The sequence below is a fragment of the Heterodontus francisci genome, chromosome 6 (genome assembly GCF_036365525.1).
Source record: "Heterodontus francisci isolate sHetFra1 chromosome 6, sHetFra1.hap1, whole genome shotgun sequence".
Lineage (NCBI taxonomy): Eukaryota > Metazoa > Chordata > Chondrichthyes > Heterodontiformes > Heterodontidae > Heterodontus > Heterodontus francisci.
The window spans coordinates 96,265,060-96,285,093 of record NC_090376.1 but is presented as its reverse complement, the minus strand read 5'-3'; the positions used below and the strand labels follow the sequence as shown (position 1 = coordinate 96,285,093).

Below are 20,034 nucleotides of genomic sequence, written 5' to 3'. Positions count from 1 at the left end.
CGGCAGGCTGTAGTGTGCCTAATCGGTAAATGAGATGCTGTTCCTCGAGCTTGCATTGATGTTCACTGGAACACTGTTGCAATCCCAGGACAGAGATGTGAGCATGAGAGCAGGGGGGAGTGTTGAAATGGCAAGCAACCGGAAGCTCAGGGTCATGCTTTCGGACTGAGCAGAGGTGTTCCGCAAAGCGGTCACCCAGTCTGCGCTTGGTCTCCCCAATGTAGAGGAGACCACATTGTGAGCAGCGAATACAGTATACTACATTGAAAGAAGTACAAGTAAATCGCTGCTTCACCTGAAAGGAGTGTTTGGGCCTGGGATAGTGAGGAGAGAGGAGGTAAATGGGCAGGTATTACACCTCCTGCGATTGCAGGGGAAGTTGCCGTGGGAAGGGGACGAGGTGGTGGGGCTGATGGAGGAGTGGACCAGGGTGTCGCTAAGGGAACATAGGGTTTCCCCCTGCCCCCATCTATTGCTGTCAGGCCCAGGTTCTCTCCCTCCACTCACTGCTGACGGAATCCACCTGTAAACAAAAGTAAATATTCCAACCTGTTATGTGCAGTAGCTGAATAATAAACGTTCCAGTGCCAAATGACGAACCGGACCAGCCGGGGGAGGGATAATACAGCCATAAATTACAAGCATTATTGATAACTGTAATAGCTCTGTACAATGTTAATTATTACAAGTGCTGGAACTCATTCTTCTCCCTCAATCCAGGCCCACTCATCATCATGACTAAAACCAAATGAGTAAAACCCATGAGAAGTTAAGTGTCTGCCAAGCTGGGAGGTTTTGCACTGGTGGAGGGAGGGGAGCAAGATGAGATGGGGTAAGTAAGAATATGGCAGGTGCACACAGGGTCCTAGAGTTGAAAGAAGTGAGAGAACTTTTTTAAAAATTGGGTAATTAAAAAAAGCACACAGTCACAGACCTTATTATGTAAGCTGCTAAACTGTGAAACAGATAGACTGGGATGTTCTAGGCCAAGGTGGTTCTTGAAGCATGTTTTCTTTCCAATGGTTGGTGGACCAATTTTTTTTGCTTCAGCCTTCACTATTACAACAATTTTCTGTGTTTTACTCCAAAACACTATAGCAGTGGCAGAAGCAATGTGGTTGACTCTTACATGCCCTCTGAAATGGCCTAGCAAGCCACTCAGTTAGGGCAATTAGGGATGGGCAATAAATGCTGGCCTAGCGACACCCACATCCCATGAATGAATTTTTAAAAAGCAGCATTAAAGTTAAAGCATTGCCCACATCTGTAAGTCATGAGAATAGGACTGAAAGATGGAGAACAAACCTCGAGAGAAACAAAATAAAAAGAATAAAACTGTTAAACTAAAAATGCCCCTTTATTTTGGATGACTTGGATGTTAGTTGGCACACATTCACCTGGGTCACAAAGTTGTGGGCCCCACTCCAGAACTTAAGCAGATATCCTAGGCTGGCACTTCAGTATAGTAGTGAGGAAGTGTTACATTAATGAATGGGCCATTTTTTGGATTAGACCTTTAGTTCATATCCTGCCTTCCTTTTAAAGTGGGGCTGTTTGAAGAGCAGCAAGTTCTCAAGGTGCTCCAACCAACATTGCTTTCTTTACCAATATCACAAAAGAACAAACAGATTAGCTAGTCGTTTATCTTATTTGCTATTTGTGGGATTGACCACAAATTGGCTGCTGCATTTGTCTATGTATCATTAGCTATACTTCAAAAATGTTATTCATTGCCTATGAGGCACTTTGACACAGCCTGTGGGTACAGTAAGGATCTCTAAAAATGCAATTTCTTCCTCTGCATCTGTAACAAAAATCAGAAAGTAAATAGGACCTGTAGGGGTAGGCATAACTATAGAACACACTAATCTATCATAATAGTCACAAACAGATCAGAAAAAATATTATCCAAATAACGTTTGATTTAAATTAGAAGCTACAGCATATTTCTTAAAACTGATGGAAGTTGGGATATACAATACTACTGCAGTTTTAAAAAGCCGCTACAGAAGATATTACTCAAGCTAACATAAAATTGCTTTTCTTTGACTTTTGGTCGTTCTTATTTTACAACAAATTGCATTTATATAGTGCCTTCAATGTAGTGAAATGTACCAAGGCTACAAGAACTCCGGGTGAATATAATTAATATACACACATGCAGATAAACTTTACATTTCATTATTACTCAAGCTTGCAATGGCCCAATCACAATTCAAATTATGGTCACTATCGGTTCATTAAAAACAAATTAACAATAAAAATGAATAAAAATACTCACCACCTCCGAAGATCCAAAACCTTGCGGTGTTTCATTTCTTCCAGAACTGTATATGGAGAGGAATCATTGTTTTTTTTGTTGTGTTTCTCCAAAGGTCTTATCTTTTTTGTATTTTGTTTCTTTAAACTACCTGCAAAGAAAAAAGCTCTTTTTTCATGGCTGCAACAAAGCCACTGAAATGAAATATGGTTTAGACCATCCAAGTCTTCAAAGCTTCACCCAGCTATGCATTCAAAAGAGACTGAGCAGGCATTGTGATGAGAAGCAAGATAAATAAAAAACATGAAAAAAATAAAAGCAAGGGCAAACCAATCAGATACGTAATTTTAAAAAATGTAATCTCAACTTACAAATTAGTCTTTCTGAACAATTAAACTTTACAGTGGTAAATGAGCTGATACGTCACTTCTAACCTTATACAATGTTTATATTCAGTTGATTAATATTGTTGTTATAATTGTCAGGCAAACTCCCCCATGTGCCAAGACTGAGGCACACATTATTTCACCAAACGAACATTAAAACTTAAAATTGCAAGCCCTTGACTGGAAAGACATTTGCATAGTAACAGAAAGTGTTGGATCAAGGGACAAAGGGCCATGCCCTGACACATTCAACCAACAATGAACTTTTGATTACCAGACGTTGAAGGTGGGGGAGCGAGCATTCCAGGTTAACTGCTAAGATAGCAGAATCCACAAACACAGACGTCGTCAGACCAATGTTTAGTCACATGACTAACTGGCTGTTGCAGAGGTTTGAATTGAGAGTTTCAAATTGCAGCAAACAGTGTTTTAAGTCAGAAATCACTTTTCTCCTGGACTGATAAGACCTCCCTCCTGTCTGCTCTCATCTTGCTCACACCAGCATCAGAAACCATTGAAGACAGATGAACACTAAGACAGTCTCCTACAGTGAACAAGGTTTAAGAAGAATACTGGGCCTCAAAGAAAAGCAAGACTACCTACATCAAGGATTACAGCGAGCTCGAAGCACAGTAAAAACCCCTCTTCAGAATTGCCTCAAACTTCTTACTTTATTTTTCTTCTGCTTTTTTCTATCTCCAAATTCACGTGTGCATGCTAGTGTGGGCGCGTCATATATCTGTAGGCATTAACCGCATTAGAGTTTAAGTCTAAGGTTTAATAAATTTCATTTTTTCTTCTTTAAAACAAAGAATGCCTGTTTATGCTCAATTCTTTGTCTTATAATTGGAAAGCTATGTACAAAGAATAATACAGGGGGAGCTCAAAACACAGTGTGTTTAAAATTAAACCCTGCTACAATAAGACCAGATGAAGACAGCAACAGGCACCTAGACATCTTTCTCACCTGGTCGTACCATAATATATCCATCAGGAGTTTTGCCATTAGAAAATTTATTTTGAGTGAAAGTAACACTTGCCAAAATGGAATGGTGAGCAGCAGACAAGGGTTACAAAAACATCTATAGTTGCAAATTCCAAATCAAACTGGAATTTTTGAAACCAGTCAAATTATATTTTCCACAGAACTAATTAAAACTCAATAACAAGACCTTACTTATGCAAAGAAGCTCTGCTTTGTAGTTGTAGTACAGAGCAAAGTGATGATATTTCTAAAATTTACGTGTCAAACTGTTGAATTTTTCATCTATTTAACAATGTTATTATTTTTGGCTTTTTAATTTTAGGCCATTATTTGTCATTATTTTATGTCGCTTTACCCTAGTTTCCCAGGTGGAAAGACAACCACAACCCAGAGAGTAGGCAGGTGACCCTACTTTCCCATGTGAATGAAATGGACCTTCATGCAGTAATTTCTCCATAGCAACATACGCTAGACTAGGAAGTCAACAGTGTAAATTCACTTTTCACCACTTCATGGCGTTACAAATTAATGCTTCAACAGACTATATCACCGTTGCATCTGCTCTCTCATTCCCCTCCCCCACCACCCTGTACCAATTCCTGTTTTAATTTCTTTCATTTCTCATTGCAACAGTCTCTACAATCAACAAAGTTCATGCAATCTTCATGCAGGGAAACATGAGAGAGCATGCAAGAGTGAAAAGAGAATAGAAAAAGTGGCACACAGATAGCACAGAATAACAAACACCTAGTGAAGCAAAGATAAAGACAATTATTCAAAAACATTGCTATTCAGACCCTTAAAAACTCTAATATAAAACAGATATAGGTTTAATTAATGGTTACTGCTGACTAACAAGACTGCAAACTAGAATTAGCTTTAGTTTCAGAATTAAGTCTAGACAGCACATGTGAGGGCAATTGTAAATTTGAGGAAATCTACTTCAATGTTGAGGTTAAAATTATACGCAAAATTACTGGCTTAGTTCTGTACCAGTTCTTTTCTCAGGTTCAATTGCTAACCCAAGTAAAACTGCTATTCCATATCAAAATTATTTGCACAAGTACTTCTTAGAAACACTTGAAAATTTCAATTATATTGTGATATTAAGGCTTACAACCATCATCCATTGACCATGTTGGAAATGAAAAACATTCACTACCTGCTCAGACATTCCTGAAGGGTGTTATATTTGAAGTTGGGGTGAGGCAAAATACATGTTTACTAAAGGGATTGCTGACAATGTGACAGAAAATTGACTGCAATGAAAGGTGCTTTGGCTTGATATAAATTATACACTATTTTCTTTGAATTATTACTATATTCAGCACTCTTGAGGAATAATAAAACCTAATGTAGTCACAAATAAATGATTTGCTCAGACGTCATCCATTAGTTTCAACAGTGCATATACTAAATTCTGTGGAGCTACCAATAAATTTCCCACAGCTATGTGTTGGTCACATGAAATTTAGACAATGTAACAAGTTTGGGGGGAAAAGTGCTCTTGTCTCCTCAATTACCACGCTTTAATTCTTCTGATAAATTAAGAAACAACATTCATGTAAGGCCAATCTTTCTAACTTCAGTTCTATTTAGTTTGTATCAGAGCAACTGGAATTCATTTTTGTGCATTTCAAGTACGTTATTTACAACACATCTATTCAACAATTGCCACTGGACAGAAATGGAATGCTTCCTCACGATGATATTTCCTTGCTTTCAATTAAGAAAATATTGGTATAATTACCTTCGTGCCTAGTCACAGATCAAAGATTGGGAGTACCTTTCTCTTTCCCCACCCAACCCAGAAACACCTTTTGACCTTAAATTTGTTCCTCAGTGAAGCTGTTGTAGCTTCAAAGCAAATAGTTTTGAAACTCAAGTATTTCAACAGATGAATTGGTAGATTATGGATGTGTCATTACTGTAATGATTTTGAAAAGAATCACATTAAATACTGTGTTCATGCAATATATTGACATTGCACATAGGTTTCTCACAACCCTGTATTCAGGTGCAGCAAATCGTGGGAATAACATGTCTGCTACTAACAACCTAGTTATCAAAATATCAAATCAAAATATTCTGGCATTCTACTATTCCCAATAGTGTAAGTACTTAGAAAACTCATGATGATTACACACAATTTGTCTTCCTAGAAATAGAAATGGCTAAGTAACGTTTCTGATCAGTTTGTACATAGCTACCATCTGGAGAAAAATCGGAAACTTACAAGGAAAAATCTAATAACATAAGAAATAACAGCAGGAGTAGACCATATGGGGTGCATGGAGTGGAGACTTCGCCAGAGTGAGAAAGAAGAATTGACGTGTGACATTTCATCAAAGAAGGTGACTAGTTGGTGAACATTTTCTCTTTTTCTCTTATCTAAGCTAAGGAATTTTAATTGGGGTTGGTGTAACATTAAATGGAACGATGAGAATAAGAATCTTCTGAGACTCAGGTAATTTATTGATAAGGTTTTTATTAGCAGCAGTAAGGTTTACCAGCAGTAGTAAAGCTTATTAATAGTGGGGCTTAGTAGTAGTGGGGTTTATTAATTAATTATGAGAAATAAATAAACACATATTAAAGATGGCAGGGCAGGTGATGTGTTGAGGCTGCAGTGCATGGGAGCTGGTGGACACCAGTGTGATCCACGGCAAACAAGTCTGCAGTATGTGTCTGCAGCTTGAGGAGCTTCGGCTCACAGTCAATGAGCTAGAGCCGAGCCATAGACACTGCGATGCATCAGGAAGGAGGAAAGTTACCTGGACACTTTGTTCCAGAAGGCAGTCACACTTGGTCAGTGGTCAGGGACAGGAGGGTGTAACTGCAAGTAAGGCAGGTAAGGAGATCGAGAAGGCAGAAATGGAGGAGCCTCAACCCTTGCAATTGTCCAAAAGGTTTGAGGTTCTTTCAACTTATATGGATGAGAGTGAGGGCTGCAGGGTGGATGAGCGAACTGACCATGGCACCGTGGTACAGGAAGCCATTCAAGCGGGGGGAGGGAGGGTAAATAGGAATGTAGTAATAGTAGGGGACAGTATAGTTGGGGGACACACACAGTTCTCTGTAGCCGAGAGAGAGCCAGAAGGCTGTGTTGCATACCAAATGCCAGAGGCTGGGCCATCTGCTCAGGGCTGGAGAGGAACATGCAGTGGGAGGGGCAAGGATCCAATTGTTGTGGTCAACCAACGACATAGACGGGACTAGGAAAGAGGTTCTACATAGGGAGTATGAGCAGCTAGGGGTGAAATTAAAAAGGAAAACCTCAAATATAGTAATGTCTGGGCCACGAGCAAATTGGCGTAGGGTAAATAAGATTAAAGAGTTAAATGCGTGGCTCAAAAATGAAGGTCCCACCACTGAGCAGTGGTGAAATAGGTTTCCATTCATGAGACACTGGCACCAATACTGAGGAAAGTGGGAGCTATACTGCTGGGACAGTGTTCACCTGAACCATGCTGGGACCAGTGGTCTGGCAAGTCATATAACTAGGGCGGTAGAGAGAGCTTTAAACTAAATAGTGGGGGCGAGGGATCAAGTGAGGGAAGATGTGATAATTTCAAGAGAGAGGAAAAGGCAAGAGAGCAAGATAGCAATAAGGGTAATGATAATCAGAGTGTGGCAGAAAGGGACAGAGTATACAAACTGAAGAGTGTACCAGCAGATAAGGCTAGAGGGTCTGAACTAACAGAGTGGGGGAAGAGTTAGGTGAAGAGAGATTTAGAAATCCAAAGAGAAAGCTTGTGGCATTGGAACAGTATAGCATTGTGGGTAAAGACAAACAGAATGGGGTAGGAAGGGACAGAGAGTTTAACAAAAATTGTATCTCAGTGAATAAGGTCATTGCAGGGAATAGAAGCAAAAAAATAAAATTAAGGATTCTTTATCTGAATGCATGAAGAATCTGTAATAATTTAGATGAACGAGTGGCACAAATAGAGGTAAATGATTTAGATCTAATCACCACTACAGAGACATGGGGCTGGATTTTAATAGTGCGCCACAAATCATGGCGCGAACATTCACCCCCTCCACATTCAGAACCTTTGACGCTCAACGCCTTCTACCATCCCCACAACCAATCAGAGCAGTTTTCCCCGCTCCCACACCCCTCCGAGTTCCGAAGGCGCAGGGGTTCCGGCCTGTGGCCGGAATATTGGCGTGGGACGGTCACCGGGATGAGGTAGGTTATTTGAATGATTTTAACTTAATTTTAATACTAAAATGAAGGTCCCACCACTGAGCAGTGGGAGGGGCCGCACTGAGGCCTCCCTGCCGCCAGTAAAATGCGGCGACGCCTTCATGGCGTCGGGGATTGTGGTGGGCCTCTCCAGGAAGAATTTTCCAGGTCCCTCCGCCACGAACCCCAACGTCGAAGGGCTAGTAAAATTCAGCCCATGGTTACATGGTGATCAAGGTTAGGAAATAAATATTCCTAGGCATACAATATTTCAGAAAGACAGACAGAATGGCAAAGGAGGAGGGTTAGCCCTGATAGCAAAGGATCACATAAGGATGTTAGGGAGAAAGGATCTGGCCTCAGAAGATCATGAAGTAGAATCGGTATGGGTGGAAATTAGGAATAGCAAGAATCAAAAAACACATCTGGCAGTAGTTTATAGGCCCCCGACCAGTAGTTATACCGTTGGACAGAAGATTAAACAAGAAATTATTGGAACTTGTAACAAAGGCAATGTAATAATTGTGGGGGATTTAAATCTTCATATAGACTGGGACAATGAAATTTGGAACAGTGAGTTTGTACAATGTTTTTGGGACAGTTTCTTGGAGTAATACCTTGTGGAACTGACTAGGGATAAAGCTATTTTAGATCTAGTTTTGTGTAATGAAGCAGGGTTAATTAGTAATATTATAGTAAAAGATCCACTGGGGAATAGTATCATAATACTATTGAAGTCTATGTTAAGTTTGGAAGTGACATATTCCAATCACAAACAAGAATCCTAAACTGGAGAACTGACCAAGATAAACTGGGTAAATAGACAAAAGGTATGGTGGTAAATAAAAAGTGGGAAACATTTAAAGAAACAATTCAACATGTTCAACAAAAATACATTCCGCTGAAAAACAAAAACTCAGCAAGAAAGACCCATCCGTGGCTCACTCAGGAAGTTAAGGATTAAAAGAGGCAGCTTACAATTTTGCAAAAAAAAAAGTAGCAAGTCTGATTGGGAGTGTTTTATAAACCAGCAAAGGGCCACCAAAAAGTTGACAAAAATGGAAAAAATAGAATAAGAGTAAACTAGCCAGTAATATAAAAAGATTTTTAGAGCTTTTATAGCTGTATAAAGAGAGTCGCTAAAGTAAATGTTGGTCCCTTTGAAGCAGAGACAGGAAAAGTTATCACGGGGAAATGGCAGAGGCATTGAACAAAGAATTTGAGTCAGTCTTCACAGTAGAAGACACAAGTTTCATACCAGAAATAGTTGGTAACCTAGAGGCTAAAAAGTGAGGAAATTAAGGAAATTAATATCAGCAGAGAAAAAGTATTGGAGAAACCTAAGGGTTTAAAATCTGACAAATCCCCAGGACCTGATGGCCTATGCTCTAGGTTTCGAAAAGAGATAGCTGCAGAGATAGTGGATGTACTAGCTATGATTTTCCAAAATTCATTAGGTATGGGAATGGTACCATCAGATTGAAAGTTGGCAAATGTTACACTGCTTTTCAAGAAAGGAGGGAGAGGGAAAACAGGGAACTACAGGCCAGTCAGTCTATCAGTCATTGGGAAAATGTTGGAATCTATTATTAAGGAAGTCTTAACAATGCACATAGAAAAAAACAGTTTGATTAGAACAAGTCAGCATGGTTGTACTAAAAGCAAATTCTGTTTGACAAATTTATTAAAGTTTTTTGAAGATGTAACTAGTAGGGTAAATAAAGGGGAATCAGTAGATATAGCATACCTGAATTTCCAAAAGGCATTCGATAAGGTGCCACAGAAAAGGTTAATAGGCAAGATAAGGGCTCATGGAGTTTGGCGTAATATATTAGCACGGATACAGGATTGGGTAATAGACAGGAAGTAAACAGTGGGCATAAACGGGGCACTTTCATGTTGGCAGACAGTGAACAGTGGAGTAGCGCAATCCTCAGCTATTTACAATCTATATTAATGACTTAGATGAAGAGACAGCGAGTAATGTATCGAAGTTTGCTCATGATGCAAAGGTAGGTGGAAAGGTAAACTGTAGGGAGGACACGGAGAGGCTGCAAAGAGATATAGACAGGTTAAGTGAGTGGGCAACAAGATGGCAGATGGAGTATAATGTAGGAAAGCATGAAGTTATTCACTTTGGTCATAAAAATAGAAAAGCAGATTTTTTTTTTAAAAAGGTGTGAAACTTGTAAGTGCTGATTTTCAAAGAGATTTGGATGTACTTGTACAAGGAATGCAAAAAATTAGCATGCAGGAGGTTTAGAGGGGATTTGAGGAAACATTTTTTCACGCAGAAGGTGGTTGGAATCTGGAACGCACTGCCTGAAGAGGTGGTAGAGGTAGGAATCGTCACAACATTTAAGAACTGTTTAGATGAGCACTTGAAATGCCATAAGATACAAGGCTACAGGCCAAGTGCTGGAAAATGGGATTAGAATAGTTAGGTGCTTGATGGCCGGCACAGACACGATGGTCAGATGTTTCTGTGCTGTATAACTCTATGACTCTATGAGGTACAGCAAGCAATTAGGAAGGAAAATGGCATGTTGGTCTTTATTGCAAGGGGATTGGAGTACAGGAATAAAGAAGTCTTGCTGCAATTGTACAGGGTTTTCATCGGACCACATCTGGAATACCATGTGCAGTTTTGGTCTCTGCATTTAAGAAAGGATATACTTGCATTGGAGGCAGTACAGCGAAGGTTCACTAAATTGGACCTAGGATGATGGAATTGTCCTTTGTGTTAGAGAAACTTCCAAGCCTGTTTGTGAAGAAGACACTGAGACTAAGGATGCTTTGGTGGAGACTGTTTATTGCTTGCCACAGAGCTTACTTCTCCACTCTGAACAACAACCAGCCAGTGCTGGCTGGCTTTTCTTTATATACACATCAAAGTACAATTAATTAATCAACACCCAACACCTGTTCACCCTATTACCTTCAACTACTAGATATTTAACATCCATTAACAGAAATTAGGCACCAACACATTCCCCTCTTTTTTTTAAAATTAAATACATATATGTATAAAAACAAAAGAGACAAAATAATGATAACTTTTTTGCATCTTATATTATTATACCATTAACCTTCAACACCAGCCATTAACATACTGTATATTCCCCCTTTATTTTTTAAGAATTACACCAAGCGATCTTAACATAAAAAAATTTCCACGTTTTTCTAACTCATCCTAACACAAGACAGCCCTCTTCGAGGACATCCAAAAATTTCTTAGAACAAGAACCTCGCTGCATAAAACAATGCGACAACTGATGACTTGAGTCTACCCATTTTATTTTGGAAATTTCTTTCCAACATTTCTTTTATACTCGCGAGATCAATCCTCAACTTCTTTTCCGTGACACCTTTTGCCAAATGGACATTGTCCCAGAAAGAATGGTTATCTATATAGCATTCTATTGGAATATTTTTCTCCGATTGCCCCTTATGTAAAAGTTCCTTTAAAATACTCGATAAATATATACTCATATCTATCCCTCCGATCGGTGCAAGTGTCTAAGCAGCTCAGGCGCTTTTAGCTATCCCCTTTATGTTCTTCAATTCCCAGACTAACAGACAACATTTATCATTTCTTCCCACCAAAAATATAATGAACCCTGCTGTGCTCGAATAACCATCAGGAAAATTAGCGTGCGAGGCGTCGCTAAAATGACTAATTTCATATCTTCTGGGTCACCCAATGCTGGAAACTAGAGTGTACATTTGTCTAAACTCAAGTTATTCAATGTCTTATTTGCTTTCAGTGCTTCCCAAACAGTAGCATGTTTCAGCATGGTGCTCAATACGCAATACATCACAACAAGTATCTGGCCTAGTTTGTGTGCACAACCAGTTTAATTGCCCGATTAAGTTCCTTAACTGGTCTGCTTTTTCCTTGGATGCAGAGTCTTCCTTTTGTGAGGATCTGACCCAACTTATTGGGATCCTATTAACATTCTCTAGGTAAGACTGTTGACCAATTCAGTCTGCCTAATATTCGACCCTATATATTTAAAAGCTCCAGCAGCCTGACTTCCAATTTTAAATTCCTGTATAACTTTATCTACCACAGATTTCTCAAATGCCAAAGATCATCCCCACACAAAATTGTCTACATTCATCAAGAAAATGCCTGCTAGTTTTTCTTCATAGTACCAATAAAACTTTGCTGGATCTGCTTTTAGCTGAATACAACCAGCTTTTAGTAGGATGGACCTAACTGAAAAATACCACACCCTGGATGCATCGTTTAGCCCATAAACACACTCGTTTAACTTCCATAATTTCCCCTCTATATCTCCAGCTTCATTTGGTGGCTTTAAAAATAATTCCCTTTGAAATTTCTCCCCTTGCAAAAATGCTGCTTTGATATCAATGGACTGAAAATCCCATGAGTGTATCGCTAAAAGGGGAGGAAATTCCTCACACTCACTTTTCCTGCTGTTGGGGAATCTACTTAACTTCTTGGTCGCCTAGTCATTTCTCAAATTCCTGGCTACAAGTCTGGCCTTAGCTTTATACGTACCATCGGGAAGTACTTTCTCCGTACAGATCCATCTCTGGGACAATGTTGGTTGTCCTCTGTCGGGCACCTCCTTGTATATGCCAAACTCTCTCCAACGCTCAAGCTCTTTTTGTTTTGCATCCTTTACCAACTTACCATCTAACTTATTAGTAGACACTAGAGCTCTATCGTAAGGGCTCCTACTTCTTGTCTGCTCTCTGGTCTTTGCTCTTGTGAAACCACGTCCCCTACTAGATTTCCTATCCCTTTCTTGACTGCTACTACTTGACTGTTCCTTCTACAACCAGACTTCCTTTCACAAGTTTGTGACCTTTTCCTTGGACTATGATCATCTTCAGGCCCACTGTCTGAACTTACACTACATTTTCTGGCCTTGCACATTTTCACCTCCTTCTGCCAATCTATAGGTCTGATATCCTGTCCCCTGTCTTGCACATTCAGCCAATGTTTGTATTTCCCTGTGGCCTTTCCTGCTCTTCCTATAATGGTGGCTTCCCTCCATTCACTAGCCCTTTCTGGCATATACGTCACTCTAGTCCCAACTTTCGATAGTTGACCATTGGGATAAATGGCCTTATGTTGATCTTCACTATCACCTGGTCCACTCTCAGTTCGCCTGTGATCTGCCACAATCTGTTGTTCGTAAAGATCCGACATATGTGCATGCGAAGTACATGGTGCATCATCAGTGTCCATCATTTGTTCAGATTCTGTCAATGTATAATTAGTGCCAATAAGCTGTGATTAATGTACTCCAATGGTTTGGTTGCCATGTTGCAAAATTACCATTTTGCCATCAGTGCCTATAACTCTTCCTGGGCCTCTCCATTCTTTCTGTCCTTCTCTTTTGTAATACACCGTGTCCCTGGTATTAAAATTCTTTTCTGATGGCCTGATCTGATACCTCAAAGCTCTCCTGATTTTTTCTGAAACCTCCACCTGAATAAATGCTCTTCTTCCTGCATGCATGGCACTCAAATATTTCACAAAAATTGAACTAATTGTAGTCCTCTCTAAAGCCGGGGGATGATCCCACATTACCAAAGATATTTTTGGATTCATGCCATAAACTAATTGATAGGTAGGGACTGTAGCCCCCAACCATTTAAGCACGTTTTTCGCATGTACTGCCCACGCCACAGCAATCTTCAATTTACAGTTTGGTTGGTCAGCTAAAATTTTTCGGAACATTTCGTCAATCACAGCATGATTTCTCTCACAAATCCCATTAATAAAAGGACTTTCTGCTGCCGTGTGCATTGCTACAATATTCATATTTTCACACATACTCCTGAACTCATCATTGGCAAATTCTCCTCCATTGTCAGTTAGAAATCTAGCCTGTCCGCAGTCCCGTTCTTATCCACTTTCCATTATCTTGTCCACTATTACTTTTTTTGTCCTTACTATAAATTACCGTTGACAGACTGAATCTAGTTGCCATGTCTTTAAAGTGTAGAAGAAAAATATTTTTGTCTTTATCCCATACTTTCAAGTCCATTGCCAAGGCTTCATTAAAGTCCCTTGCTAATGGGAGACTCACTATGAGTCGCAATGGCTTCCTCCTGTATTTTCTTTTACTGTTATCACATTTTTCACTGATATCCTCGATACGTTTAGTGTAGTCATCATCTATTATCCCAGCGTCTTTTAACAGACTCTTCAACCTATGACATGATGGATCGGCAAATTGTCGATGTAGTTTTGAAATAATTTGCTTTTTCTCCTTTAAATCCCTACCCCCGGACGGCATCAATACCTCTTTAACATCCTGCTTAGAGATGTTAGGTCTCACTAAAGGAATGCAATAATGTCCCGACTGTGTAAATTGCAAAGATAACTGCCTTATCATGTTCCATATTCCATTTTTACAAGACGTTTTACTTAGCAGCAAAGGTATTTCACTGGAAAATACATCCATACTAATAAAATGGTTTACCCCTGCTATTTTAAATGGAATTACCATCCTTTTTTTAGTGATTTCAACATGTTGTCATCCCCAAACCTGAAACAGAAACCAGAGCTTTATAAAGCTTCAGCATAACTTCCCTGCTTTTGTACTCAACAACTCTATTTATGAAGCCCAGGATCCCATATGCTTTACTAACTGCGCTCTCAATATGTCCTGCCACCTTCAAAGATCGATACACATGCACCCCCAGGTCCCTCTGTTCCTGCATACTGTTTAGAACTGTGCCATTCAGTTCATATTGCCTCACCCTATCCTTTCTGCCAAAATGCATCAACTCACACTTGTCAGTATTAAATTCCATCTGCCAGTTGTCAGCCCATTCTGCTAGCCTATCCATATCCTGTTGTAGGCAGTTCATATCATCCTCACTGTTTGCCATTCTTCCAAGTTTGGTATCATCGGAAAATTTTGAAATTCTACTCTGTATTCCAAATCCAAGTCATTTATATATATCAAAAAAGCAGTGGTCCTAACACTGAACCTAAGGGAACACCACTGACTACCATACTCCAGTCTGAAAAACAACCATTACCATGACTCACTGTTTTCTGTCCTTAAGCTGATTTTTTTTTACCCAGTTGGACACTGATCCTCCTATTCCATGAGCCTCAGCCTTTTATGTGGTACCTCATCAAACACTTTCTTAAAATTCATATAGACAACATCCACCACATTCCCTTCATCAACCTTCTCTGTTATTTCATCAAAAAATTCAATTAGTCAAGCATGATCTCTCTTTTACAAATCTCTGCTGGCTCTCTTTAATTAACTCGAACCTCTCTAAGTATCTGTTGATTTTTTTCTCTGATTATTGTTGCTAAAACCTTACCCACCACTGATGTTAATCTAACTGGCTTGTAGTTGCTAGGACTATCCTTACACCCTTTCTTGAATAAAGGGGTCACATTTCCCACTCTCCAATCCTCTAGCACCTCCCCCATATCCAGGGAATATTGAAAGATTATGGCAAGCCCTTCTGCTATCTCCTCCCCCCACTTCCTTTACAGTATTATTAAAAACTGCATCTCTCATACATCTATTTTCAGGTTGCCAGCTACATAAGGACGTGTAGCCCTATCGCAACCACTTAGAATGATCTGGAAATGAACCATAGTCCACTTCATTAGCACCACTCTTTCAGCCCCGTTCTTTAGAACTCCCAAAATTCCTCTGCATCACAACCTTCCTCACTGCTTTCAAAACCTTCCTTAAAACACTTCTCTAACCACATTTTTGTTTCCTCTTGTCTATTCATCCCTCCTGCTCACTGTTCACCTCTTGTAAAGAAAGATACACTGTTTTGTGTGAGAATTGTTGTATTAACGTATATGATTGTTGCAGCTGTGAAAATAGAAATACCACTGTACCATGCTGTAGCAAGATGGAAACTATTTGTAATCAATACATTTGAATATTTTACATTCTTTGAGAACAAATTTAGAGAAGCGATCACACTCCTCTGTATCAGTCAATGAAATAAACAGGTACAACTTTTAAACTAACCATACTACAGGCGCAAGTCAACTATCTTTGACACAACACCTTCAACCTCCATATCCACCCCTCCCCCTCAAGAAGTTAGAAGTTACTAAGTTTCTAGTTATGGGATGCATTCTGGACTGCATTACAAAGCTGTAATAAATCTCAGCACTTGAATGATGCTGAGTAACACTCAATTTTTATTCTTCCAGTTTATGTACATCTCATCTCTGAAACATTACTGTGAGCTAATCTCTTCTTACAAATGCTCAAATTCACTTTGGTAATAGGCGCTGTGACATTCCTTGATTGATACTGCAGGTGGACCCTAACCAGCAAGAGTGTAAGGTACTGAAGGGTAGGAATAGAAACAGTTTCCTACTGGTCTTGTCAGTTACTCGGAACTGACATTTCACTATCACTATCACTAGCAACATCCAAGTTGATATAGCTAAAGTCTGACATGTTCTGCACTTCCAATCATAAAAATAGATACTGAAGTAGTCTGTGCCCACTTGCAGCAAGATCTGGACAACATTCAGACTTGGGCTGAAAGTGGCAAGTGACATTCATGCTGCACAAATGCCAGGCAATGACCATCTCCAATAAGAGAGAATCTAACCATCTTCCCTTGATATTCAGCAGCATTACCATCGCTGAATACCCCTCCATCAACATCCTGGGGGTTACTATTGATCAAAAGCTTAACTGGAGAAGTCATAAAAATACTGTGGCTACAAGAGGAGGGCAAAGGCTGGGAATTCTGTAGCGAGTAACTCCTGTACTGACTTCCCAAAGCCTGTCCACCATCTACAAGGCATAAGTGAGGAGTGTGATGGAATACTCTCCACTCCCTGGATCAGTGCAGCTCCAACTACACTCAAGAAGCTCCAAAAGCAGCAGTGTGTATTATCTACAAGATGTACTGCAGCCACACGCCAAAGCTCCTTCGATTGCACCTTCTAAACCCACTTCTCACACTGGACTGCTTCATATCAGCTCCATGCAGGTCATCCTTGGCACCATTCACTTTACAGATTGTCCTTTAATAACAGCCGTTTTGGAACTTGTTAACCAGCTCCCTGGCAATGCCATTTTGTGATTGGTGGCTATAAGATCCACAAGAACAACTTGGAATGATTTTTTCCCCCAATTTCTCCTCTGCCAAGTGGGAAAATCATCTGACCTTTATTGTATCTTGGTAACTTAGTGGCTGGAAAGCTGTGGCTATGAAATCATGTTATCAGCATTCCAGCATATTGAACTTCCAATGCTCAGTGCCATTGTATTCTTATTTTCTTAAAAACACACCATACAGTACTACATTCTCATTTGGGTCCTGGTTTATACTTAATTTTGATATACATTTCAGGATGTCGTACATTTATTTTTTAAACTGAATCCTTACAGGGAGTGTGGCCCCACGCGCAACAGTGCTCTCCAGTACCTTCACAACTGGGTGCATAGTGAAAATCCTACCAATAAATCCAGAAATAACAAAACAGATCTATTCTTCATTCAGCATTCGCAACCAGAGGTTACCTAAGATAGGTTACTCATAGGTTCACAGAGATCTAACTTTCGTCTTGAGTATGAAAAGTATTTTATGAAGGCTTCAATTGTGCCAATTATTCATAACATAAATATGCTGTTGTAGTTGAAATGGCAAAGACTAGTTCTTTACATGTTGGATTTTTAACACCTAAACTAGCTTGGCAGGAGGATGGGAAACTGAGTACAGATTGAGAAGGATCAAAGCTAGAAATGAAAGGCAGAAAATTAGTAAGCAAGTATAGAAGGCACAGCAAATAAAGGTTGGAAAATAGACAACCAACAAAAGTAGTCATTCCGTGATTAATAGTATATACTTTAATGCAAGGAGTTTAGTGAATAAGGCAATTTGACTGAGGCCGCAACAGACACTTGGAAGTAGTATATCATAGCTATTACTGAAACATGGCTAAAAGGGCAGGAATGGCAGCTCAACATTCCCAGTTACAGGGTTTTCAGATGTGATAGAGAAGCGAGATAAATAAAGGAGGGGGGAGTCGCAATACTGGCTAAAGAAACAATCACAGCTGTGAGGAGGGATGACATGCTAGAAGGATCATCAAATGAGGCCATATGGGTTAAACTGAGGTACAAAAAAAAATGGACAATTACACTGCTGGAAGAAAACTATAGATTCCAAACAGCCAGAGGGAGATAGAAGAGCAAATGTGTTGGCAAATTGCCAAGAAGTGCAGAAACAATAGGGTAGTAATAGTAGGGTATTTCAACTATCCTAATATTAACTGGGATAAAACCACTGTAAAAGGCACAGAGCACACAAAGGGCTGGATTTTATGGGGCCCCCCCGAGATGGGGTCAGAGGTTGGGGAGCCCACAGAATCTCAACAGGAGGTGGAGAATCCGTCATCACTCTGTCACCAAGCGATTTTGCTAGGGGCAATTTTCCCGCCCAGAGGCTAATGGAAGTAAAGGCCTGCTATCCGACACGGACCCGACGACATATGTCGGGTTCGGGTTGGGTCAGTTTGCACTTCTGGGTCTGGCATTCGGGCTCAGGTCGGGCCGGATCGGGCACGCCCCATCACAGGTAAGTGGCTTCACTGTTAATGTAATTTTTTGACGAGAAAGGTTTTTATTTAGTTATTTTAAGCTTGTGCAGATCAGCAACAAAGTGAAAAATGGAAGGTAAGTTAACTGATGGTTGGATCGGGTCAGGCGCGGGAAAAAAATGGAAGGACTGGGGCCTGGTTGGGCTCAGGTCGGATGTGGTTCTGTCGTGCTTGGGTTGTTTTTTTTTTTGCAGACCTAAGCAGGCCTTTAAATGGAAGCCCTTAAGTGACCTATTACCGGCCAATTAAGGGCCTCTTTCCCCCTCCGCTGGGATGTAACCAGCAGTGGGTGGGGGTGGGGGAGGGCCTCCGCTTTGTAATACAAGGCGCCTTCCCTGTGGCAATCTGTGGCCCATGGAAGACCCCTTCACTGGCAAAACCTCAACCTTCATGGACCCCCCCACCACCCCCACACAGACCTCATGCCCACCCCACCTCGCCTGAGCCTTCCAAACTGGCCCCAGTGACCCCACCTCACTTACCTGGTCCAGGTCTTCAGCGTTGGGCTTGGGTCCAAGGCCTCTGCAGTACAAGCAGTGGCCACCTCTCCCAGTGGCGCTCCCGATACGGGGGAGCTGCCAGCCCTGTGATTGGCTGGCAGCTCTCGGAGGCAGGTTCCCCATGTTTAAAGGGACAGAGATCCCGGTGCTGGAAACGTCACTTCCGGTACAACGGAGGATCATGTTGGGAGACTCTAAAAGGCCGTGGTGGGGGATCCCCCGGCTTTTTGGCCCAGTGCCAGGAGCCTCACCAGCTGCACAAAATCCAGCCCAAAATTCTTAAAATGCATTCAAAAGAAAATTTTTCGCCAGTACATAGCAAGCCAAATAAGAGAAGGAACAGTTCTGGACTTAGTTTTAGGGAATGAAGCTGGGCAGGTGGAAAGAAGATATGAGTGGGAAAGCATTTTTGTCATATTGATCATAACTCCACTAGATTTATTGTAGTTATGGAAAAGGACAAAGATAGAGCAGGAGTAAAAGTTCTAAATTGGGGAAAGGCTAATTTTACGAAGCTGATATGAGATTTGGCAAAAGTAGACTGGAAACAGCTACTTGAGGGTAAATCAGTGTCAGAGCAGTGGGAGGCATTTCAGAAAGAGACAGATAGGGTTCAGAACAAATACATGCCACAAAGGAAAAGGATAGACTGCTAAATCTAGATCACCCTGTTTGTCAAAGAGCATACAGAGTAGGATAAGACACAAAAAGGGGTTTATGCCAGATACCGAGACCTCAATACGCAGAAAGCCTAGTGGAGTATAAAAAGTGCAGGGTGAAATTAAAGAGGAAATTAAGAAAGCAAAGGAAGCCATGAAAAAATATCAGTAAGTAAAATCAAGGAAAACCCAAAATGTTTTCTAAATATTGTCAGGCAAGACTGAGGCACACATTATTTCGCCACATGAACATTAAAACTTATAATTGCAAGCCACTGACTGGAAAGACATTTGCATAGTTACAGTGCTAGAACAAGGGACATTCCCCGACACATTCAACCAACAATGGACTTTTGATTACCGGACATCGAAGCAGTCCAGTTTAATTACTAAGATGGCCAAATAGACAGAAGAAGTGGTCAGACCCGTTTTGGTCACATAACTGACCGACC

General features: G+C 40.5%; 1 protein-coding gene across 1 annotated transcript in view; it reads right to left on the bottom strand.

Moving 5' to 3' along the window:
- ercc5 (excision repair cross-complementation group 5) overlaps window positions 1–20,034 on the bottom strand; it is a 182,313-nt gene that overhangs the window by 150,715 nt on the left and 11,564 nt on the right. Inside the window, exon 3 of the mRNA XM_068034427.1 lies at window positions 2,282–2,411. Within this exon, the coding sequence (XP_067890528.1) occupies window positions 2,282–2,411 (130 nt within the window). The remainder of the gene's footprint in view (window positions 1–2,281; window positions 2,412–20,034) is intronic.